The sequence below is a fragment of the Solea senegalensis genome, linkage group LG5, assembly GCF_019176455.1.
Source record: "Solea senegalensis isolate Sse05_10M linkage group LG5, IFAPA_SoseM_1, whole genome shotgun sequence".
NCBI classification, from domain to species: domain Eukaryota; kingdom Metazoa; phylum Chordata; class Actinopteri; order Pleuronectiformes; family Soleidae; genus Solea; species Solea senegalensis.
In genome coordinates, this window is record NC_058025.1 from 18,929,925 (window position 1) to 18,954,960 (window position 25,036).

The following is a 25,036-nucleotide window of genomic DNA, read 5'->3' on the forward strand; positions in this document are numbered from 1 at the left end:
TAACTGTTTTTTTTTTTTACTTGGATTCATTCTATAGGCAAACATACACAACAACTTCAAATCAAATCAGCATCTGTTTGTTGAGTCTCATCTACAAGTGGGTAAATATATTTTTCACACATTTCCAACGTCACTGATTACCTGAGGTAATCTCTTCATCTCCAATAACCTTTTCTGAGTTAACCATTTTGGGCAAAGATGTATATCAGTGGTGTCGTGTGGTCTACTGGAGTGAGTATACTAATGTCAAAATTAGCTGAAAAGTTGCTGAACATTCAGACAAGTGGTGGAGCCTGGATTATACACCCTAAACCTAACCCTAACCCTCATACACCCGACCTGCCCACTCTCTCTCTGTAACTTATCCAAAGCTTCTCACATGAGCTAACTCAGACATTATCTGTATATATGACGAACTTTCACATATACCGCCCTTCTGGACAATGCCAGTAACTTCCTCAGTGAGGATCTTGAAGCCACTTAGTGACCAAATGATTTCTACTGATGAAAAAAAATCAACAAAAGGAGAAAGCAAACCGACTTTAAATTAGCGTCAGAAACAGACACCATCTCTCACACTATCCTCCTCAACAGATTAATCTCCATTGGTATTTCACACACACCCCTTGACTGGTTTAAATCCTACCTCTCAGGCCGCACTCAGTTCATCCAACTCCAACCCTTCAGTTCCCACCCGTCCCCCGTCACCACTGGTGTGCCCCAGGGCTCTGTCCTGGGGCCCCTTCTCTTCATCATCTACCTCCTTCCTCTTGGCAATATCTTCCGTAAATATAACATTCATTTCCATTGCTATGCGGATGACACCCAGCTCTACCTCTCCAGCAAACCAAATTCCACTCTCCAACCTTCCTCCCTCACTGACTGCTTCACCGAGCTCAAATCTTGGTTCTCCTCCAACTTCCTTAAACTCAACAGTGATAAAACCGAATTCCTTCTAATTGGTACCAAATCAACCCTCTCAAAAACTGACAGTTTTTCCCTCACTGTCGACCACTCCTCTGTCTCCCCCTCCCCCCAGGTTAAGAGTCTGGGTGTCATCCTCGACAGCACATTATCATTCCAATCCCATATCAATAACATCACCCGGTCTGCATACTACCTATGCAATATTAATCGCCTCCGCCCCTCCCTTTCTCCCCACTTCACTGCCATTCTTGTACACAGCCTTGTCACCTCCTGTATCGACTACTGCAACTCCCTTCTCTTTGGTCTACCTCACAAATACCTCCATAAACTCCAACTGGTACAGAACTCTTCAGCTCGAATCATCACCAGAACCCCCTCCATCCACCACATCACCCCTGTTCTGCAGCAACACCACTGGCTCCCAGTCAAACTCTGCATCAATTTCAAAATAGAAATAAAGAAGTAAAGATGAAAAGTTGTGATTTTTGGAACGTTACTGCCAAACTGCCTGAAGCTTCTGTATTTAGCCCTCAGATTAAAGTAGGGTCAACTATTTTGCATTTGTAATTCTCAATACATAACTTTAAGACAAAGATAGGTTAGATTACTCTTCAGCTACTCTAAGCAAATAAAGCAAATGGGGGATTTCAAGGAAATAAAAACCCTTGAAGTATATCCTGATCAACAGTAAACGTTTGTCGTAATTAAACAATGTTTAAGTTGAAGCTGTGACGCTACTTCTGCCCACTTGCTGTGGTTCAGTCATAGTAGGCCCAAGGTCATTGAACACCTGGTTGACAGCTTTGGCCAGGACTCTGACAGTGTTACTGTTGCTATCTACCTGGTCTGCTTGCTTCAGACTTTCTTTAATTCGCGTCTTTACACACAGGGGAAGCTCTCTTCTGTTTCTATTGACTGTGCCAACCAGGCACATATTTTTAATGTTATAATGACAAGTTATTTATTTAGCAAATATGATAATCTAAAATAAAAAATAATAATTTTAAGAGATCTGTGCCTCAAGTGTGTGTGTGTGTGTGGGGGCATAATCATTCTTGGAGGTGGGCCTGGCCCCTCCATGGGTGACGGGTGTGTATGTGATGTATGTTGTGTGTTCTGTGTAGAAAGGTTATTATGGTGTGTTTATATGTATTTGCTAGCAGTTTCAGCTAGCGAGCTAGCTGTCTTTGTCTTCTCTGAGCCATGTAGCCTAGGTCTACATAGGAGTGTGCTATATAGCAATTGTTTCAAGATGTAATCTTGATCTATGGCGTCATTTGTTGATGTATATTTGAGATATTATACAGTAAGATTGGTATATATTTCACAATATGTTATTAGTGTTTCTTGTATTTTATCTTATATATATATATCAATGCTTTACATATTGGTTTGTTTATTATATTCAGTATATAGACCATTTCTATATTGTATAGTTTATGTAATGGCTAAAGTTATGGTTTATAATCTCGTAGTATTATTGAGATATTTATATAATTATGGGGCATTTTATAATTGTACGTTTTGTTCATTGTCCAGTGTCCTAATGTGTGCTAGGCCTATCTGTTGGCATTATTATTGAATTACTTTTCAGAAATAAACATCCAGTGCTTGAGAAAGAACTAATTTCTGTATCTCCATTTCTTTCCAACATTTATATCAAAAACAAGTTTCATGCTACTCTCCTCTCCTCTTTGTCTATTAGCAAACAGTTTGAACTTCTGGCATTGAAACTTCAATTTAAACAAGGACAGTCCCTTACAGTCATAGTCTGTTATATACCCCCCTCAGCCTGCAGTGAGGCTCTAAGTTCCCTAAAAAAGTGTGTCTCAGGGTTAAACTCTGGTGAGCTTGTCTTGGTAGGGGATCTAAACCTTGATTGGTTGTCTTCAGCCGCGGACGGCCTGAAATTTGACTCAATTAATCTAAGTCATTTAATAGGTAGTCCAACTCGGCCTAATGTTAAATGTCCTTCTAGGTCGTCGCTCCTTGATCTAGTAATAACAAATGCCCCCGACAAATATACTGATGTTGGTGTTTTTGGGAACGATCTGAGTGACCATTGTGAAATGCCAAACTCTCCAAAAGTAAACCACAAATTTTACTCAAAAGAGTTTTTAAATATTTTCATGAGCAGGCTTTTTTGCATGATCTGTCTATTGTTCAGTGGAAACGAAGCTCCCCCTTCGATGATCTTGAGTTGGCATGGAGTTTTTTTCATTCCGAATTCTTGAAGATGATAAATAAACATGCTCCATTACAAAAATGTAGGGTTAAGGGGCGAAATAATTCCTGGTTTTCTACTAATATTGGAAAACTCTTCAAAGAAAGAGATCATGCCTGGGTCAGAGCATGAAAAACAAAAAAAGAGGCTGACTGGCAAATGTTTCGTCAGCTCCACAATAAATGTACCTCCCTCATAAAGAAGGCAAAATCTGAATTTTATATATCAGAAACTACCAAAAACTTGAATGATCCCAAGAAATTTTGGAATGTTATGAGAGGTGTTTCTGGTACTACGTCTTTCAGTGAACTGCCACCTTTTTTAGTCAGAGATTCTGTACACCTGACTGACAAATGTGCCATGCCAAATTATTTTGAACATTTGAACACAGCAGGGCACTTGTTTGATTCTTTAAATAGTGATTTTAAAAACACTGTTTTAAATAACAACTCTACTGTTGTAAGCCATCCCCCTGTTGATACATTTTTTCTAAAGCTGGCTGCTGATTCAGTCCTAGGACCAATTTTGTTTTCAATTTATATTAACGATCTGTGTGCAAACTTGTCCAATGCCATTTTTTATGCTGATGATACAGTCATTTATTGCGCTTCACGTTCAATTGCACAAGCATTCATATTTTTGCAATCCACTAGTGCAGACTAATCTGGAGAAATTGAAACTGGTTTTAAATACCTGGGATTTATTATTGATGGGGAGCTATCTTTCATAGTGCATGTTAGAAATTTGGTTTCTAAATTAAGGGTGAAGCTCGGTTTCTTTTATAGAAACAAGTCTTGTTTCTCCCTCAGAGCTCGGCAGGTCCTGATATCAGCGACATTCTTACCAATACTTGACTATGGTGATGTTGTGTACGTGTGTGCCTCTAATAGTTGCCTACAATCTTTGACTCCAGTCTATCATTGTGCTCTGAGGTTCATCACTGGCTGTAGCCGCCTCACCCACCACTGTGAACTGTATGCCAAAGCGTCCATGTCTTCTCTGTCTGAAAGACGCTACACACACTGGATGACTCTGTGTGGTCTATAAGGTTCTTCTCGGCTTGGTTCCTACCTATTTAAGCACTTTTCTTCAGCGGACCAGAAGCCATTATGCCTTAGTTTCCAATGACATTTTGCACTTGTCTGCTTCACGTGTTCGAACCGAAATGGGAAAAAAAGCTTTCAGTTTTTCTGCCCCCTCTGCTTGAAATACCCTCCAAACTGAACTTAAATTGAAAGCTTTTCACTGGGAGCCTACCGCTCCATCTTAAAAGACAGACAACATAAATCCATTGAACAGTGCCTGTGTTCTTAAATTGTTACTGTGACCACAACTCTTGCACTTTATGTTTGTCTAGTTGTACTTTTGTATTTCCATGTTTGTATTGTAGTTGCTGCCTTCCTGTTTTTTATTCAACTATGATGTGTGCTGCTGCCTTTCTTGGCCAGGTCACCCTTGTGAAAGAGATCTTGATCTCAATGGGTCTTTTATCTGGTTAAATAAAGGAGAAATAAAAAAATAAAAAACCCACACAGCCTGTGGGCCTTGTACCTGCCCAGATTCCCCTAGGTCTGAGACCACTTACACTAGCACCTTTGTTGTGATTTACGTTTTGTTTTGCTACAGTGTGAATGTGGACAGCAGAGAAATGATGTAGCCCTTCAAAAGATGATCAATAACATTCTAAAAGACCTTTGAGAGTGTAACTCAAACAGCTGAACTGCTATGGCACAACACATGTTCTGCATTGTAGCCAGTATGCCTAAATGTATTTATTTAATGTTTAAATAAATAAATTAAATGTTTAATACATTTAATGTTCTATATCCAAGCTATTGGGTGTCCAAATAATTTTGGCCTAACATGAAGTGTTCTTGTATCTGTCCAACACTTGAAATCAAGACCTCAGACATACTGTATTTCCTTGACTTTGATTTCACTTAAAAAAATAACAACAGGTTAAACATCAATAATATAGCAATAAAAACCTTTAGGGTCCCCAAAAGAGATGATGGCAGCTTCTTCAATTGGGATCATGGTGATACTGATTGGCAGAACCCAGTTTTTGTCAAAGTACAGCTCCAACATATCTGGAATAGATGTGGACATATTAAACTATTTTCAACTTTTAAAACGTTGTGAGAAAATCATTTGAGAAGGGTGGAACAGTGAAAGCATGTTGAAATACTTCTAAAATCTAGAACAAAGAGCTGCACTGACACATCTGATAACATATGCTATGACAAATTAGACCAATGAAAAACATGATGTCATCATCTTATCTGTGACTCCTCTCCATTGTCCGTCTGATAACCAACAAGGTTAAACATAAACATGAGCTTCAAAATGTACCAAATGTGTCGCTCGTAAATGTGTAAACATTTCATTTAAACTGTACATGATAAAACAAAACAAATCAACAAAAAGGGAATGAAGCAGGTTTAAAAGATCCAGTACCAGATTCAGTTATCATGCTTCACTAAAACCTGATCAAGAAGCTGGTTATCACTTAATTAATTAAACAACATAATCGGAACCATCTATAAGTTTGTTAGTGGGATTGACATTTAATATCTTGTGATCACATAAAAAAAGGACAGAAACAAACAAGAAATAATGATGAGTCATTAAAACCTCAATTACATTACATGTCATTTAGCAGACGCTTTTATCCAAAGCGGCTTACAAAAGTGCATTTAAACATTTGGGTACAAATAAGAGCTAGAGGTAAGTAAGAGCTTCAAGTAGATCAAACTATGAAGTGCTAGTCATAAGTGCGATGTACAAGTTTTTTTTGTTTGTTGTTGTTGTCTTAGTCGAGGTAGAGTCGGAAGAAATGTGTTTTTAGTCGGCGGCGGAAGATGTGGAGGCTTTCAGCTGTCCGGATGTCGATGGGGAGATCGTTCCACCATTTGGGAGCGAGGACAGTGAACAGTCTCGAGTTCTGCGAGTGCCTCTGCGATCCTCTCAGTGAGGGGGCAGCGAGCCGGTTTGCCGATGCAGAGCGGAGTGGGCGGGCTGGGGTGTAGGTTTTGATCATGTCCTGGATGTAGGCTGGACCGGATCCGTTTGTAGCATGGAACGCAAGCACTAGAGTCTTGAAGCGGATGCGAGCAGCTACAGGAAGCCAGTGTAGGGAGCGGAGGAGCGGTATAGTGTGTCAATCTTAATGCCTTCTATCTTGTGGTGAAACAGCATTTTACCTTTAACCACATTGGGATGAAGACCCTCCACTTGGATACTCTTTCCTGATTTCCTGGTTGAGCATTCATTCTTCATTTTCTCAAAGGTCTGAAGTTCTCAGCATCTGCAAAATACTTAAATTACCCCTTTAAACCTCTTTTTTTAAATACACACACAGACTCACACTGTGCCTGGGACCTCTGAACTTCATCAGCCCTCATGTCCATCTCATCTGCATATGGCAGTGTTGGCGCTAAAGCTGCAGACAGAAAAAACGTCTGGCCTCCTGCTGTCAGATAAACATGTTCATCTCTATGAATGCATTCTATCCTTGACCTGTTCTCACTCCACTTTTCTCTGGGAACCAATGTCTGGTAGCAAGCTGTATCCAGCAAGGCTATCTCCCACTGCCCATTTATCAGGACTGGTGCTGTTCTGCCTGCCTTACTCACAGTTGCTATTCTGGCTGAACTTGGAACTGAACCCAGGAGAGCTGGTTTAGTGTGGTTCATGATTGGGCAAAAAATGCTTGGTGTGACCTAAACCATTACAGTGGTAGCACCTGACTTCCTGTTTGACAGAGCTAGGTGGGAGTAAACTGCCTACCACTAGGGAAACCCCTACTTTGTGGCTGACCAGACCCCTGTTCACGCCCATAGGACTTACTTGGATAGGTCTGGTGGTTCTCCCACCCGAATGTGGTGTTCCAGCTCCCTCCTCTGGCCGATATGAAGACCTCGGCCAGGCGAGCTGCATCCTCTGCTGTCTTGGTGTCATGTTCTTTAATCCATATCTGCTCTGGGTGGACCATTCTCAGGAACTGTTCCAGGATAATAGACTCTGATATTTCCAGTTGATTGTCTCTGGGGCTGCAGCTGCATGCTACTCATTGAAATGATTCAGCAGAAAGAATGAAAGAAACTTAGGAGAACATATTAACACAGCTAATGTTTAATCCTGAAACGTATTTAGTATGGACATTAACAAGTAAACATGAGACAAGAGGGTATCTGGACACATGACAGTCAGACCACACGCTTTGCACTATGCATCCTGTATATAACAGGAAGCTTGAGGGTCTGTTCTAGACATGGTGTGTTAAGGAAGTATAGATGTCTCTTGTTTGACTAAATGGTGATATTGTCCAAACTTGATGCAAGTACACGTTGCCCCATGGAAACAGGTGAAAGGTGGGTCTCGGAACATGTGATGCTTACAATGATAATGCTAGATAATCTGTATAAGGTTAGTTTTGATCTTTTGTGGGTCCTGTGGGGGTTTCTTTCATCAACTCATCACGTATTGTTCAAAAGAAGAAGGAAGCATGACTAAAACGACAACAGTAAGAAAGAACGAAAGAAAGAAAAAAAGAATGTGATTAAAAGTGATCATTCTGTAAATAATCCTAACCTTTTGTTCGTCACTTTTATGCACTTCCCTTCCTCATGACACAACTTTGATTGTTTAAAAAAACAAAAATCACACACAAACAAACATAACATCATTTGACATCATCCTCATTCTTCTCTGTTCAACACAACTGTGCAAACTTCCCTGCTCTGCCGTGTTCGGAACGCCACAGTCACGGCGCCGAACGATACCGGAAGAACCCGAGTAGTCCCGAGTGACCCCGAAGCCAGCAAAGTCAGTGAAGTTACGCGGAGTGCTGTGCACGTATTCTTCGGCCGTGACTGTATATTGAATGGAGTCAAATCTGTAGTTGTCCACACCGTTACATTGTGTTCGTCGTGCGTAAATGAGAAGTAAGTTTATACTCACTGTCAAGTATTATGCTGTCTCCTGCTATACCTGGCGTGAACCTGTACCGGCCGCCATGTTCTGATTGTTACTCTCGCGCACGACATTGTAATGTGAGATATATTAACACAGGCTGGTTGATATGTTCAGATTATTTTACATATATGTCCTAGACATATAACGCTTTTCTGATTGTGTGTGTTATACCACGGATGGGTTCTACATCGACCAATATTAATGTTATTACAGTTGCTTGTGATATATTGTCATGATGCGGTCTGAGGCGCCCCCGTGTGGCCAATAGAGAATACTGTTTGTAGTCATCATTCTCGCTGCATTTCTTGTATGTGTGTTTAGTTCACAGCTATGTTACCTTATAATGTACTAATACATTACTGTTCCTTTATTTATATACCTCAGGAAACCACAACAACACATCCTGTACACTGTTACCATTTTGAGAAATAAAGAAGGGTAAAATAAACCTCTGAAGTAGCTGCAGTTTTTCTGACAGAAGCCTGTGTACGCCAGCATCCAAATTAATAATCTACAACAATAATCTGTGGTAGAAAGCAATAGTTCTCAAAGTATGGTTTGAGGACCACTGTGGCCTCTACTGTCAGGGTATGTGATCGGAGTGGAGCTGAGGAACTTTGACTGTAATAATAATAATACATCATATTTATATAGTGCTTTTCTGGACACTCAAAGTCGCTGTACAAACACAAAACAAAGCAAAGGACAGGACTGAAATAAAACAATGGTAAATAGACAGTTAGGTGTAAGCAGACTGTAGTACGTATAAAATGAACCAACCAAACAAACAAAAATATAATAGTAATTTAACAACAAGAGGAGGATGATGATAAAGCAAATGATCTTATTGGGAATACATTTGTCGGGAATAAGCTCGGAGCTGACTTTGCTCCGCCCTTTTACACCACTGTATTTAAACGTTGGTGATAATGATGTTACTTTGTTATTTTCCGTTGTCCATGTCATTTTATTGTGAAATCCCCCTCTTATTTTGAAGTCATTTTCGTCCCTTGTCTGCGTGCTCTTTACTTTTCCCTTCAGCTATTACCCGATCTGTGTCACGTGTGTCTCTCACAGCTGTTCGTTGTTTCCCTGGTCCTCTTTAGTTCATATAACGTCGCCAAATCAGCACGTTGGTTTTAGAGATTAATTGCACGTGTGTGCTTCTGTGACTCTGCTAAACCTGTTCCATGTTGACCTCGCGCTAGTGCTTCTGTCGCTTATTTGAGGATCTTCGTGCCATTTCACCTGTTTGTGTGTGCTCGAGGAAAAATAAAGACTGTTACTTACCACCGTACTGCATCTGGGTTCAGTCCTGTTCGTTGTAATATTACTATTACTATTACTATTGGACCTGTCTTTGGAACATCCTTCCTTCCTTAAATTTAAAAAGCAAACTCAAGACCTACCTTTTTAACCTGGATTTTACCTGACCTTTATTAATTATTTGAACTTTTTTACTACATTTTAAGGTTCAACACTGTTGTGAGAAGTTGTATATTATCCCACGGAGGCTACCATACCGAGGGTCGTTGTTGATGACATCCCAGATATGCGTCAGTTCACCCTGCCGCTGTATTTTAGTCCAGTGAGACGGAAATTGTGCTCTGGGGACGTCTGACACAAGAATCAAGCCAAACCATGCTGAATTAAAAAGATTTAACAATCCTAAAAACGTGGGTAAATCTCCAACAACTACCAGGGAAATGTCTATAATCTCAATATTAATAGGAGTCTGATGTATTCAGCGACAGCACTGCTGATCGTGGCCGGCGAACCCTGCTGCTGTATTTCAGTTCAGTGACTTTATCAGACGAGTCTGTGCTGAGTTATTGAGGAAGTACTGATTCAGTTACACTGAAAGCAACTGCTTTACAAGTCGCTGTAGTAACGTGTGTGTGTCGCGGCAAACAAAGTCATGGCAGTTTCATGCAGCCGTGCATTGAGTAGGTACTTTTTTGGTAGTGGAAAACCAACCTAAACCGTGTCATGCTGTGCTGTGGCGAGGCAAGCTGGGACCATAGTGGAAAAGGGCCATAAGTGTGTGTGCTGTAGAGCAGTTGCGACAATAAACCAGTTATGAATAATATAACTGACGTCTTGCTTCGTATCATGACAAACACAAATTATTTTCTTCTTTTCAAATTATTATGAAATTATTTTGAATTTCTATTATTTTATGTTCATGTTCTAGTTTATTTAATCCTTTGTTGCTTACACTACTTTTATTCTTTTATTTATTTACTTATACTTTTATGATTTACTCATCTATTTCACATTATTTGTTACTACTTACATTTTTAATTTTCTTTTACCTAGATTTTCCTCCTGTTTTTAGTATATCATGCTGTGTTTCCACCATGGTATGGATCAGATTGGTACAGTACGGTTTGTAATGGTAAAGCCCTGGGTAAGTACTTTAGTCTGAAGTGTTTGCCCTCACAGATGTGAGTTCTGTGATAGTTTCCTCACCTCCTTCTCTTCCTTTTCTCATTTCTTCACTTCTCCGTTGTGGTTTTAATTCTTAATACCAGGGTGGTGGGTTGTTTTCCTTAAATATGTTTTTTTTTATCCTGTGAAGCACTTTAAGTTACATTGCTTTGTATGAAACATGCTATACAAAGTGCTGTGCTTAATTTGATGTGTGTTATTATTGTTATTAAAAAAAAACCATTAGTCTTCACTTTGAAGTGAAGATTAAATTCCGATGAAATTATGAAAGTTAAGCAAACTGAACTTTTATAGAATTGTAAAAAAAAGACATCCATTTTGTGTGATATATTGCAGCTATAATGGTTCTTGAGTCTGAGAGGTTTTTCCTTTTTTATTAAGAGAAGAGAACAAAAGAAACCAGGAAGTGTTTCACAAAATGAGCAACATTTATTGATTTCAAACTCTTGTGAATGTAAGCTCACATGTGTTTTATTGATTTTGACACACAATGTCAAACAAGACAATGTAAGACTATGTAACTATGTGTCTAATCTCTGATCCCTGTCAGTCACTGAGTGTAGATTGGTTGGTCTCAGAGTTTTAAAAGCATCAGGCATCAGCAGCGGGTTTGTCTTCACCTGTAGAAGAAACAATAAAAACCACAAGTATCAGACTATAAAGCAGAGTTTAAATGAGTCATGATCCAAATGATTGAAGATGGGTTTCACTTCCTGTCTATAACAAATGCAAGAAAACTTCCTTAATTTACCATCAGAAATGACACAATTACCAAGTAAAACTAGTTAACAGGGTTAACATCTGACTGGATTCATTTTGATTTGTTATTAATAATAGTCATTGTTTAGATGTTTGTTTATTTTAATTGACATAGCTGTTTTGTAATTGTATTCACATTTTTACTTTAACTGACTATTTCTCATGTAATGATTCCTGATGCTGAGAGCCAAAGATGAGATGTTGAAAAGCTTTATTGGAAGCAGCTCAGATCTGAGGAGAACTGAGATGATGCTGAACATGAACAAGTAGATGTTAACAGTTGGGCGTCCTCTGCCAGTCTGCCTGTGAGTCCCAAAGTTAGGATATTTAAAGGTTTTTGGAGGCTTTTCTCTGCTGATTCATAGAGCTGACCTTTGGGAGGAATGCACAGTTGAGTTATCAGTCAGCTAATTTTAGAGGCCAAATAATATGTTTTTCTAATACAATTCCACTTATAATGTCCATTACAGTGTAATGTAATATATTTAGATTGCTTTGGGTCATTGGAAAAACATGAAATGATTGTGACTCTCTGTGAAAGGAGCTCAGGAGAAAGCATGTGATATCAACCTGTGAATCAACTATATTGATCTGGTCTACAGCAGTCTCTGAGGGATGTGTGCGTTTGTACGTACAGTCAGGTTTGAGTGGAGCAGGTGGAGGTGGAGGAGGCGGTTTAGCACAGGTGTAGGACACCTCCAGATACCTGGTCTGCTCCAAACAGTCGTATTCTCCAAACACCCGATCAGTGACAGGGACATTACAGGACCTCTTGTTCCCACAGCTGGAGATACACACAGTAGAACCAGATTTATTTACAGGAGCAGCTAGTTGTTTTTAAGTATTTCATGTGAAAAGACACATTTATTCTTATAATCTGCTTTTTCTTCTGTTCTTACAGATCCTCCACCACCATCTCAGCCCAAGGGAAGGAGCAGTAGTTGTCGGGTCCGTCATCAGGATGGCGTTTTCCTTCCCCACACCTCGTTCCTACACCAACCTTGTACAGGATGTGTTCCAAATTTATCTTACTGCCAACATCTGGAGATGAATGGCATCACACAGTTGGTGAAACAAAAATGATTTTTTTTTATAACATTTGTTATTTCATTACTAATTTTCAACACAAGAGGCTGAAGTACACCACCTTTATATGTGGTAGAAAAGACACACATTCTAAAATATAAGAAAAACAATCATGTGACTAAATGGATGTAGAAAATAATTGAAACTTAAAATGTTCTTCGGATGTTCAGATTCTCAGAGTTCAGATGTTATGATGGGCACAACAGTAATATAGGTAATATTAAATAAGGTGATAAATAAATAAAGTACACAAATCTTAACATTCATACAAAACCAACAAACAAGCAAAGCAAAGCAAAAAAATTAAGTGAAGGACAATAAGTTAAAATTCATGTCTTATCAATGGGAGTTTACATCTGTTTATAACTCAGAATACATAAATGTGCTTCTTGTGTTTAGATTGAAAGGACAAAACAAAATCCAGTGGGGAGAAAACAGGAATATTTATTAATCTTTTTGAGAATGCTCATTAAAAACTTCCATTTTGGGACTGCAGCTCTACATTTTGTCCATTTTGACACATTTATTGTGTTAATTATTTGACTCTCTTTTAGATCCCTTTTCCTTATTCGGTATCTTTGCAAAGTAAGCAGTGGTAGCAGTAAGGCTATGAACATAAAATAAAGAGGCCGGTGAAGGTGCAGAACTGTCTTGCTTGTTTTAGGATATTATGGAATTATTGAACAACAATGACAAAAACCCTACCTACTGTACCTTAAAATATAAAAAATATCCTGTAATATAAATAATTTAAGTCTATACTATACTTTCATTAAATAAGTGTAATGAAAAAGAAATAAAACAAGAAAAGGAAAAAGTCAGTGTGTGAATGGCATCCTATAAGACCTTATGCAGCTTTGGTGCAGGATGTCTCTGATAAGAATGAGGAGGTTTTACGGAGAAGGGTTGTCACAGCCTTTATTTATTATTTTACCAGCTTCTGTGACTAAACCAAAGTTTAAAGCTGTTTCAGGCACAATTATGACGTCATTTTGAAGTTCGAAATGAAGGAAATAAAAAAGTGGATAGATAATGAATGTGTTCAATGATAGAAAAAAAAACAAGATAATGATTGTGTTTCTGTGCTATTTCTTACCACACGACATCTCTGCAGTGTCATTCAGACATGCGTAGATGACCTCTCCCTCTGTGAGAACACACAGTAAAACAAACATCATCATCATCTTTGTCACCATCATACATTTGTGATCAAAGTTTATCTATTTAGATAATTAATATAAAAAGAAACACCTAACAGTAAAGACATTATAGATTGTGGTTGTATGAGGCGCTGTGACATAGTCAGCACTGGCCCCAGCTCCGGGAACCAGTGCCAGGAACCTTTTTAAACAATATCTCCTCCAACTTACCAGTAGCACGAGTGAAATACCAGGCTGCAGCCAGCACTGCAAACACAACGCAAGGTCTGTGTTACTTTCCACCAATTTAATACTCAAACACAAACATGAACAAATGCTGTCAAATCTAATCAGAGGTCCATTGTGTAAAATATAGAATGATATATTGGTCCCCATATATATGTTCATATGCACAATCCCTTTAATAATTGTAGCCTTATAATGGGCAAAGACTTGCTTTGCAGAGGCTACAATCACCTACTGAAATGTGTCAACAGCAGCGTGAACGAATGTGCATTTTACATGTGAGTAATTAAGTAAAAAGATCGATGCCAAACAAAATCAAGCTGCGCACATCCTGTAGAAAATACACATTTTACTAAAAATAGTAAAAGCATCACACGCTATCACCCATAAAGCAACCTGAAATATCAAAACAGCATTAAAATGACAACAATTAAAACACCATAAACAAAAAAAAACACATTGCGACTCAGATTAGGGTGATTCCTATTCAAGCGTCTCACTGAGGAACAGCAGCTTCCCCTACATGTATACATCACTACACAAGCTTATCAATACACAGCACATCAGTCAGTAGTTAATGATGATGTACTGCTGAGTGGCTCATACTCACAGCCAAAGGCAACCAGCCTCAGTGGGACCATCTTATTGTCTCTCAGACTCCTCTCTTCTGTCCTCCACCTGCTGACCATCGGAAAGTGAGAGTGGCATCTGGACATCCAGGTTTTTATATGTTTGTCCTCGCAGCAGACGTGCAGACGTGCAGACGCCTGTCTCCACCCCCCACCCTCCCCCAGCTGCAGGCATGTCGGGGGCCTCCTGCCGCAGATGTGACAAACATGTAAAACCCTGAGACACCTCTGTAAAGCTGCAGGTTTCGGGACCTTTACCACTTTAAGTCCCAGCTGCTCCTCATTCTCCTTCATTTTTCTCATTAAGACGCTCAGAACTTGAAAGGAGAACATCTGGCTCCATGTAGCAGGGGTGGAAACTGGGTCGCTACTGGACCACTTCTACAAAATGTGCATGTTTTAAAGAACCTCTGACCTATGTATCTTACAGAACATAAACGTGCGCAGTAAAGGGACTTGATACAGACTTCTGCTTAGTTGCCTGAAACATGCAAGATCAGTGCATTGTTGGCCCGATCAGGAATGAGGACGTACATATATTACTAAACATCTGCTAAAGGGTCTGCATGACTGAGAATGACACTGAAATGATAGTCACTAAAATGTGTGACAATACGTTTTCCCTTTAAGCTCTTCAAATGTCAAGTTTGCATCACATAACAATTCGAAGCATAAATCCTCATAACTGCGTTAGTCGAACACGGCAAACTGAAAGTGTCCCGACATGCATCTGCCTGTTGCAGAAGTCCAGATGGTGGCTCCAGGCTCATACATACCAGAGTTGACTGCAACAGGTCAGACCTGGGGCCAATATCATCATAGCCTTTCATAACAGTGTGTTAAGGATCCACGCCAAGATCAGATCTAAGAGGAGGTTAAGATTCAGACAATAACATGGATGAGAAGTGATTTTGTTGTCTGTGTGATGTGTTAAATGTGTTAAAAAAGGTCACTGTTCATGTTATTCATTTCTACCTTAAAAAGCATAACATCTGACATATGTGCTTCAAACAAATGTATTTTACTTTATTCATTTTTTATTAATATTCATTTTCTGTATTATAAAATAAAAGACCCACAATCTGAATAAGTAATGGTGTCTTGCTTTTACTCGAGTTAACATTAATGTTAACACATGTGATGTGTGACCAACACATTTTTCACAGGTCCTATAACTTTCCTGCTCTGTTTCAAGTGCTCTCACTCCTTGCCTGGTCTTGCTTGTTTGGGATGTGCACAAACACCACATTTACAAAATAACCTCAGGATATTAACATTGCGCCACATGAATTTTCCAAGACAGTCGACGTCTGTCTTGAGGAAGCAGTTTTGAGTTTGGTGGACCACATTAGCACTTCTCCACACCCACATTCTCTCCTAACTGTTGCCCAATCATCACTTTACTTTCTGTTCAATGTGTGACCAACAAGTCATCCGTTCTGAACACGAAGACAAGGCAGATTAGGATTAGATCGATAATAGTTTAACATCAGTACTGAACCACTTCCTGTCGTGTCCTCGGGTGAGTGTCAGATGTGATTTATACCTGTATATTGTTATTTTAACCAGCTGAGCTGGAAACAGTTGACAGTAATACAGAAACTCGACGTCAGCTTTAGATGAATTACTTTTTTAAAATATATTGAATAAAATAATTATTAGTATATGGTTTATATTTGCAGTGGGGAATAAGTTCATGTTTATTTTATTGGACTATGTAGTATCTATGTGGGTTTGATTGCTTGGTCAGACATTCAGTCAGGCAAGTGTCGAGTGAAGTTTTTTTTTACTTCCTCCTCCCCCATTTCCTTTCTATTCAACTCTCTCTTTTTTTTGGATAACTGTTTGTACGAAGCACTGTTCTATTTTTGAAATAAGCACTGAATCTTGACCTTCCAGTGAAGTTTTTGTGTTGTTGGCTTCAATAATACGGAAACTACATTTTAACTTTAAACTCACTAGTGTTTAAACAGGACAAACCTGTTTCTTATGCACTATAAGTGCGTATCATTTCTTAGTTAAACATCCACCTGATCAAGTAGATGTTTAACTAACCGCAAGCAGATCTGCTGGAAGTTCAAACTCCAACCAGCTTTGTGTCCAGATTTCCTTCTGACAAACGTATTGATCTCTTTCTGCCACGGACCAGCTCTCAACCTGTTTTCTTTAGGAGGCTGACGCTGCACTCCAAATATGAAATTCAGGTGAGGAGCCTCTAAAGAAAACAAATGATGACAAATAACTAAATTCATTTGGTGAAAAAGATCATAGGAAAGGCAGAACAGCAGTGACTTTATGACATAACTTAAATAAATATGAATAACTCTTTCTTTTCACCTCAGTGTTTAGTTTATAGAAAGGTCATATAGATACACAACAAAGTGAATTGCTTTCTCTTGTTGAGTTTGAGAATAATCAACAGGTTAGTGGCTGACCTACAGGTCATGACAATGGCAAATAACTCAGGTAATCTGTCAGGAAAGCTGTTTAAGACCAGTGATGATATTTTAATAGTTATTTCTTTATCATATTTTTGTGAAAATGCTGATATTAAAATATATAGAAACATCTCTGTACTCAGAACAACTTGTGAATGATCACAGTGGAATCTGGTGAATATCTCTCGTGGGTTTCCAGCAGAGTGACAGTATGGCTGGAACATCTGGTGAGTCCAGGCACAAACAAACAAACAATCAAACAAACAAACAAACAAACAAACAATTAAACAAACAAACAAATTGTCTACTGATCCAGTAAAACTTTTTTCTTTTTCACAATAGAACTCATTTACTCTGCTGATATAATGAATCACTTTATCAGATAAATTGATGTATCTGTGTTTTTCTTTTCTTGTTAAAGTGACAGATGATGTGAAACCAAGACAGCGTCGTAGTAGCTTAGACCTCCTGCCACCTAACAGTGAGTTCAACAGAAATCATTTATATACAGTGTGTGTATTTTGAAATTAAAGCTCAGGTCTGTTTTAAAATTAGAAAACATACAATAATACTTTGTTAATTTTGACAACTAAGTTACATTGTAAGGACCTTTGTATAAGGGAGTTTGCATATTCTTCCTGTGTGTGGGTTTTCGCCGTGTTCTCAGGTTTCCTCTCACAGTCCAATACTGTAACATGCAATATGGGGATTGTGCCCGCCGCAACCCTAATGTGCAGGAGAACGTGGTAGAATATAGATGGATGGAAGTTACATTGTCCAGTTACAATCAAAAACTGTTGGAAATAAAGAACCTACATATAATCTAGAAAGAAAATGCTTTAATTGCTTTAAAAGCAGTTCATGTTTTATAACTGGACTGGAGTTTTCACAGTAAGCCAGAGAAGCCAACACTGCTGAAACACAGACAGCAAGCAATAAGGAAAGCAATAAAAAGAGCTTTTATTACAGGGCCGGGGGCGGGATGGGATGATCATTTTTTGCATTTGTCTCTTTTCCACACAATCGGAATTTAATAAAAAACATATAATGCCTTGAACAAGTTGTGCAAAATAAGATTGAAAGTTTGAAAATGTCAATGAAATCTATTCATCTGAAGGTTAGGGGGTGTTTCACAATGACAATTACTTTTTCTGTTGCTGTGTGGTTTTGTTTATTATATTTTTTTTTAAAAATCAGACTAATTTTTCTGACTTTTTATGTTTATTTCTCAGTGTCTGAGCTGAGGCTTGTTCTGCTGGGGAACAACTGGTCTGAGAGGAGTTCAGTGGCGAACTTCATACTTGAAGAGAATGTTTTCAGCTCACAGAGAGAACCAGACAACTGTGAGAAAGTCAGAGGGAAGTTAAAGAAAGAATTTGTTCTCATCAACACCCCCAATCTGCTTCATTCCAACACCTCAGACATGCAAATGAGAGAACATGTAGAACACTGTGCATGTCTCTCTAAGCCTGGACCTCATGTGTTTCTGCTGGTTCTAGATTCTGAAGACTTCACTGAGGAACACAGACTGAGACTCTGCACAGTCCTTGAAATCTTGGGTGATCAATCATTTGCTCGTTCTCTGATTCTGATATCAGGTAAAAACTACAGGAGCCAAATTCCTTTAAAAGACATAATCAGAAAGTGTAGCTACAGATACCTAATGATGGAGAACCTTGAAATGGAAGAGCTGCTAACACGGCTGCGTCAAACACAAACACAAGTAGAAATAATCATGAAAGAGAAAGAAGAAGAGAACTTAAGGAGAGAACACAAGGATATGACAAGAAAAATCACTGAGCTGAAGGGAGAAAATGAAAGGGAGAGAAAACTAAGAGCAAATGAGCAAACCGAAAAAGACAAATGCATCAACAAGGAGCGTGAAGAGAGAAAGAGACAGCGAGAGGAAGATGAAAAGAGATGGAAAAAACAAAAAGAAACTCTGCGAGAAGAGTGTCGGAAAAAAGTGGAAACGTCAGAGAAAAAAGCCCATTTAGAGAGAGAACAGAGGGAAGCTGCTGAGAGGAAACTGGAGCAGTGTAGAAAAGAGATAAAGAAAAGTCAAGACGCCTGGGATAAAGAAAAAAAGGAATTGTGGGAACAAAGACATCAGGACCTAAAACAGCACTTGGAAGTGGAGAAAACCAGATCAATAAAGCTGCACGAGGAGTTCTATCGCAGGAGAAAAACCTGGATCAGTTCCTGTTTTATACTCACATCATTGTCGCTCTCATTGTTATTTTATATTTTCCATCTTAGAGAACAGAAACTGTGATGTCTGTCTACATCAAATTCCAAAAATTCATCATCTGGTTTTCTAATGTTGTTAAAGCGGCTATAAAAACAACTGATTGTTATATTTCGGTCTCCTCCCATCACATGAGGCCCGATGACAATCTCTCCATCTCTGTCACTCTTTGTTAATATTGACACTCTTTGTTATATTGATGCATGTTGTGGGACTGTTGAGGTTTCTTTGTAGTCGCCTCTGCTGGGGTAGCAATCATTCCATACGAAAGGTTGTGTATACAGAGTAGTTGAAGCTGAAGAGCCAATGGGAGTCTATTTCTCAAAGTTATGTATAACATATGTATACGTTAGATGCACTGTGGGAAACTGAGCAGCCATGGTAGAGACTTGTGTTCTCTCTAATTTGCTGTGATACCAGCAGTCACTATGATTCCATGCAACCAAGTTGAGCTATATGGCTGTGGTCGAGGACAACTGTCCTTGTCCTAGTATACAAGTGGGGACACCATGTCAAGTGTCATTTTAAATGGAAACTAAAAACAATGTCATACAAATCATATTTGTATGACATTCTATAACACAGGCTACTGTTACTGGTCTGAAAACATGATTGTTTGTATATAAGAATTCCTGCTTCAGAGTTCACTGTATCGTTGGCTTGTCAACAACATTTATTTTACGACAATTGGAACAAACAATACCTTTTACCAACTGTGTCTATTGAAAATATCAAATTCTATACGCTGCCAGAGCATCAAATTATTCAGTTGAAAAAAATGACACATTTTTGTTATTTCTTGGTTTTGTCCAATAAATTAAACTTTGTAATGTTTTCATGTGGTAAATACTTAAAAAATACTAAATACTGTTATTTGTACTATTGTTTTGCCAAATAAAATCTGTTCAGGTTGTAATATATGTTGTATTACAGAGAGATTATGGTCGTTCTAACCTGATAGTGACAGTAACGCCCTATGAAAGAGAACTTTCACCTGAAGCTAAACTAGTTGTGTTCCAATAAAACAGACTGCATCCACACCCTGAGTGACAATTTTGTACTCAGTCATTTCATGACAGTGTGTGGATGTGATGTAATAACAGATTGTTCCACAAGATGGTATCTGTGTCAATAACAACAACTGTTTTATCAGCCCATTTTATTATAACTCAGAATTTTGCAGGTGGAGAAAAATTGATGATAGCCCAATTAAACCTAATGAAACAAACAAGTTTAAGTTCACAGACTACTGGTTAGATGTTGTGTTGTCTTTGAAGTCGTTTAACTGGCATGTAATGCAACACTGCCACTACATGTTGAACAGAGGTTACTACACCCTCTTTACTTTCGACAACCCCATTTGGTCAGACTGAGGTCACTTCACTACTTTACTATATATTTCGTCAGGTAATTGTTTCCTACAACTGACTGAATGACACATTATTCATGTTACGGGGTCAAAGTTGAAGCTGTTATTCACGTTATGGGGTCGAAGTTGTAATGGTTATTCATGTTCTGGGGCAAAATTACACCCAAGGATGAATTTGTATTATAAGAACTAGATAGACTGCTGCCGGTAGCTGTGGAGGACTATTTCATTATTTTAACATCGTGAGATCAAATCCCACCTCACCCAAACATACGTCTTGAATTTCCTTCATAATATTTTGCTACATTGTGTGTTTATACTTCAAGGGGATTACATCTAGCATTTAAAGACAACCAGAGTGCAGTCAGTCATCATCTAACCGCTTTATCCTCCACCAGAGGGTTGCGGGGGGTGCTGTGCCAATCTCAGCTACATCGGGTGATAGGCGGGGTATCGCAGTCCATCGCAGGGCCACACACAGCTAGAGACAAACAACCATTCACTCTCACACTCACTCCTATGGTCAATTTACCTAATCCCCACATTGCATGTTTTTGGACTGTGGGAGGAAGCCGGAGAACCCTGAGAGAACCCACGCACACACGGGGAGAACATGCAAACTCCATGCAGAAAGGCCCTTGTTCCAACCGGTGCTCGAACTAATAATACTGCCTTTACATGCTGGTTTTTACAGAAGCCCTAACATTTTGTTTAGTTTATTCCGTTTTCCGTGATAACGAGATAACTAATTTGAGATCTCGAGGATCAAGATGAAAGCCTGAATATGGCTCCACAGTTTTTTTAGCTGGATTTCGATATGGATAAAATGTCATATCTCGATATTCATGCCAGATATCTCAATATCGATACGATATGACTACGGGTTCGGTGAAAACCAAGCATTTTTTAGAAAAATAAAAACATCATAATACAAAAGACTGGAAAGTGCAGTTTTATTGATGAGAACTCACTGCCAGTCATCAACATTAACTTAAAGCTACCAATCAATAAATAAAATAATCAAACATTTTGCTGCAGCTCTGCTTTAACAATAAATAACCAATATATGCATCAGCTGGTGGAAGGTGTTTGTCATTGGTTACCTTCAGCTGTCGATCCACAGCAAGCATGAAATAAGGTTTGTGGTTGGCTGGCCGTAGTGGTGCATTCAAGGGCAATCATAAAAATGATGTTTATTGTGACTGCCAGAGCTGTACATGCAGGGCGCGCGCGCGCGGGGGGGAATCTTTATTGTTTATATTGTTGCTTTTTCAATATTAATATCTTGAATGTTCATATCTAGATATCATGGACAATTGTAAGGTCTCAGAAAAACACTGAACCCAAACACACAAATTCAGATACTCCCAAATTAAAATGTATTTAAAGTAACAAAATAACTCAGGCAAAGTCTCAGGCTGGACAAAAGCAGCAGGACGAGAGCAGGGCGTGTGTCGTGAGGGTGAATGAGAATGGGTTATATTTGAAAGGGAGACCGAATGGGAGGCTGATGAGGATAAAGAGGACCAGGTGTGGAAGCTCTGGTGAGGGGAATGAGGTGATTGCAGGGCAGACGGGGGTGGCAAGATCTGCAATGAAAGAAGAGTTAGTAAAGCAGATAAACACACATGATAAACGAAAACAGTCAGGGGCCCATTTCGGAAAGCAGGTTCAACAAACTCTGAGTTAAAACCTTAACTCTAGATTGTCAATACGATACGAGATAGTAGATAGTAGATATGGACATCATTGGAAAGGTGAGGAGCTGTAGTATGTTAATCAGGTGACATATTTGAGGAAGCATATTTGGGGGTAGTGCAATCATCTTTTTGCAATGGTTAATACACCAGTATGTAGAAGCTGAACTGAATTGATATTTTTAAGGATAATATACGATAATTATTCTGATCCATGAATTGTCAAATGTAAAAACAGAGAAATGGTAAAGCAATTATTGTTTCTTGATGATTATAATTTAAATTATAGTTATTTACTTGCATTTCTGAACAGAAAAAATTGTTTTACTGGTTGAATGTTATGTTATCTTCTTTCTATACTTATTTGCCAAATGAATAACAATAACATTTGAATCAATGCAATAAAATGTGGTATGGCTTAAATGTACTTTTAGTGTATACAGTTTCATTTGGTGTGTAGACAATTATTTCATGGAATTCAGTGTATTATACACTTTACTCATGAAGTAATTGACCATTAGAATGAAGTCATTTTATTACTTTGTGTAATAGACTCAAATTTATTTTTTGTTAAGAATCAATTGGATATAAATATACATTGAAGAATAACCAGCAAAGTTTCTTCTCACAATTTATTTAACAAATAAAACAAAATCTACTCAAAGCCAACCAGTTTGCTCATGTGTTGCTCACGTGTTGATGTTTTGAAAGTTCCTTGTTCTTCCTTTCTTGTTTCTAGTTTTCTGAGGAGCATTCATACTATTGAGTTTTCTTTTTGTTGCTTCTTCTTCCTCCTCTTCTTCTTTGAGTTTTCTGGTGGAATTCTCATTTTCGTTGTGTAAACAAATTGTTATTTTTTTTTTTTAAATCACTTCCATCACACCACAGTACCTTCCGTCACGCCAGGGTGTTGTTCTCCAGAGCTGCAGCTGGATGCTTCTCAGGGTCTTTGCATTAGGGGCCAGTGGGGCACGGCCCCACCAGAGGGCGCTGCTGTGCAAGGGTGGATTATAAGCTTTTATAAGTTTTCCTGTATCAAAATTTTTGTTGAGTACAAGCTAATAATACATTCAACTTTGTCCCCAAAGAAATGTCCACAGTTTTCATTTGATAAACGCAATTTCCTCTGCAGACACTTTATGTAGTGTAGTTGTGTGTGAATAGTTGTGCCTGATGCTGCGCCTCCACTGTGGTGGAGTGGATCAGTGGTTAAGACCGGTAACCTGTGTGCGAAAGACATCATGGTCGCAATAGTCGCAAGTTTGACGCCACCCCTGGCTGATTGTACTCAAATCAAGTCGATTTGGATAAAAGCGTCTGCTAAATGACATGTAATGTCATGTAACACTTCACTTTTGGCAGTTCAGGGCCACAGAGTGCTTCTCACTGGCTGATTTGAAGCAAGGGCAGGGACTGCTCGGCTGTTCAACAAGTTATCCTTACTGCTGTTCCAAGGAGGAAACAGCGCCCCCAAAATCCCACTTGTGGTTAACAATATATTACATTCGTAGTGGTAAGGACTACCATAGAGAATACATTACTAATAATAATAATAATGAGAATAATAATATGATAACTTAGCATTGGAAAGTTAATGAAATTAGGGACTACTATCCGCGGTGCTCGTAAGGATGAATACTGAAGTATGCAGGAAAACACAATTTTTTGCCTCCATGATCAAGAGAAAACCTGATTGAGTTTGGACTGATTTTATTAGAACAGAATAAAAGGTTGATGGTGAGAAGCGTCTTCCCTCCCACATTCTTTACATGCTTAGTCTGTCAAGTTGTGTGTGACTAATCAATCACACTTTCGTATAGTCGCTCTATTTTATCTCTTCTCTGTCTTTTACCACTATTTACTGTTTTGGATTTTATGCGCCGTAATCATGTCCGTAGACGTGCAGCGTGATAAGTGTGATGCGTAACATGGAGCAGTCCATTTAGTGCAGACTGGAGGGGGGTGCATGGTTGGCAGAAAGACCGTCAGAACATGAGTAATTCCCTGATTAGACAGCTACTATTGTGAAGAGATTTTTATTAAAACAATAAATATGGGGACAAAATATAAAGAGGGCTTTCTGGGGGCAAATGCCTGGTTTGCCTAATAGTACGGTCCACCTCTGCTGATGGCAATCTACTACAGAGTACCTCAAAAGAATTGAACATGACAATTGTAAGGTCTCAGAAAAACACTGAACCCAAACACACAAATTCAGATACTCCCAAATTAAAATGTATTTAAAGTAACAAAATAACTCAGGCAAAGTCTCAGGCTGGACAAAAGCAGCAGGACGAGAGCAGGGCGTGTGGCGTGAGGGTGAATGAGAATGGGTAGGACCAGGTGTGGAAGCTCTGGTGAGGGGAATGAGGTGATTGCAGGGCAGACGGGGGTGAAAGAAGAGTTAGTAAAGCAGATAAACACACATGATAAACGAAAACAGTCAGGGGCCCATTTCGGAAAGCAGGTTCAACAAACTCTGAGTTAAAACCTTAACTCTAGATTGTCAAACTGAGTTTTGGTTTCAGAACAGCTGATCAGCATTAGTTCAGTTCACTCTGAGTTAAGCGCGTGCGTTGGGAATGAAAAAAGTTATCATCAGTGGAGCTCTGATACTACGATTGACTAGGATTAATGTGCACAGTGTTGGTGAGAACTACGGAGGAGCCAGGGGGTCTCAGCCCCCCTTAATGAGACATAAGCTCCCCTGGAAACATGATTGGTGAGATTTTGGGGGTTTTGTGATTGATGTGATTGTGATGATGTGGTATGTTCTAAGGTCAGAAATTCCATCGGTATCAATAACAACTAACATGGTATACCCATGTTAGTTGTTATTGATACCG

The 25,036-nt window shown here is 38.9% G+C and overlaps 2 protein-coding genes across 5 annotated transcripts; one reads left to right on the forward strand and one right to left on the reverse strand.

The window, feature by feature from the left end:
• Positions 1-10,986: 10,986 nt before the first annotated feature.
• On the reverse strand, positions 10,987-14,503 carry LOC122769690 (L-rhamnose-binding lectin SML-like). Its single transcript, XM_044026430.1, has 6 exons — positions 14,420-14,503; positions 13,795-13,830; positions 13,521-13,571; positions 12,238-12,379; positions 11,974-12,122; positions 10,987-11,199 (listed from the first exon to the last, which is right to left on the reverse strand). Exons 1-6 carry the CDS (start codon positions 14,496-14,498, stop codon positions 11,171-11,173), a joined length of 486 nt encoding a protein of 161 aa, XP_043882365.1. The 5' UTR covers positions 14,499-14,503; the 3' UTR covers positions 10,987-11,170.
• A 1,326-nt stretch (positions 14,504-15,829) lies between these two features.
• On the forward strand, positions 15,830-19,159 carry LOC122769689 (GTPase IMAP family member 4-like). Of its 4 annotated transcripts, none has more exons than XM_044026425.1 (5): positions 15,830-15,960; positions 16,588-16,642; positions 17,020-17,103; positions 17,298-17,357; positions 18,109-19,159. In XM_044026425.1, the coding sequence occupies exons 3-5, from the start codon at positions 17,088-17,090 to the stop codon at positions 19,149-19,151; spliced, it is 1,119 nt and encodes a 372-aa protein (XP_043882360.1). In that variant the 5' UTR covers positions 15,830-15,960; positions 16,588-16,642; positions 17,020-17,087; the 3' UTR covers positions 19,152-19,159. The 4 variants fall into 4 exon arrangements, with proteins under 4 accessions (XP_043882360.1, XP_043882362.1, XP_043882364.1 ...); XM_044026427.1 differs by having other exon boundaries at positions 16,609-16,642; XM_044026429.1 differs by having other exon boundaries at positions 16,609-16,642; positions 17,042-17,103.
• Positions 19,160-25,036: the final 5,877 nt, after the last annotated feature.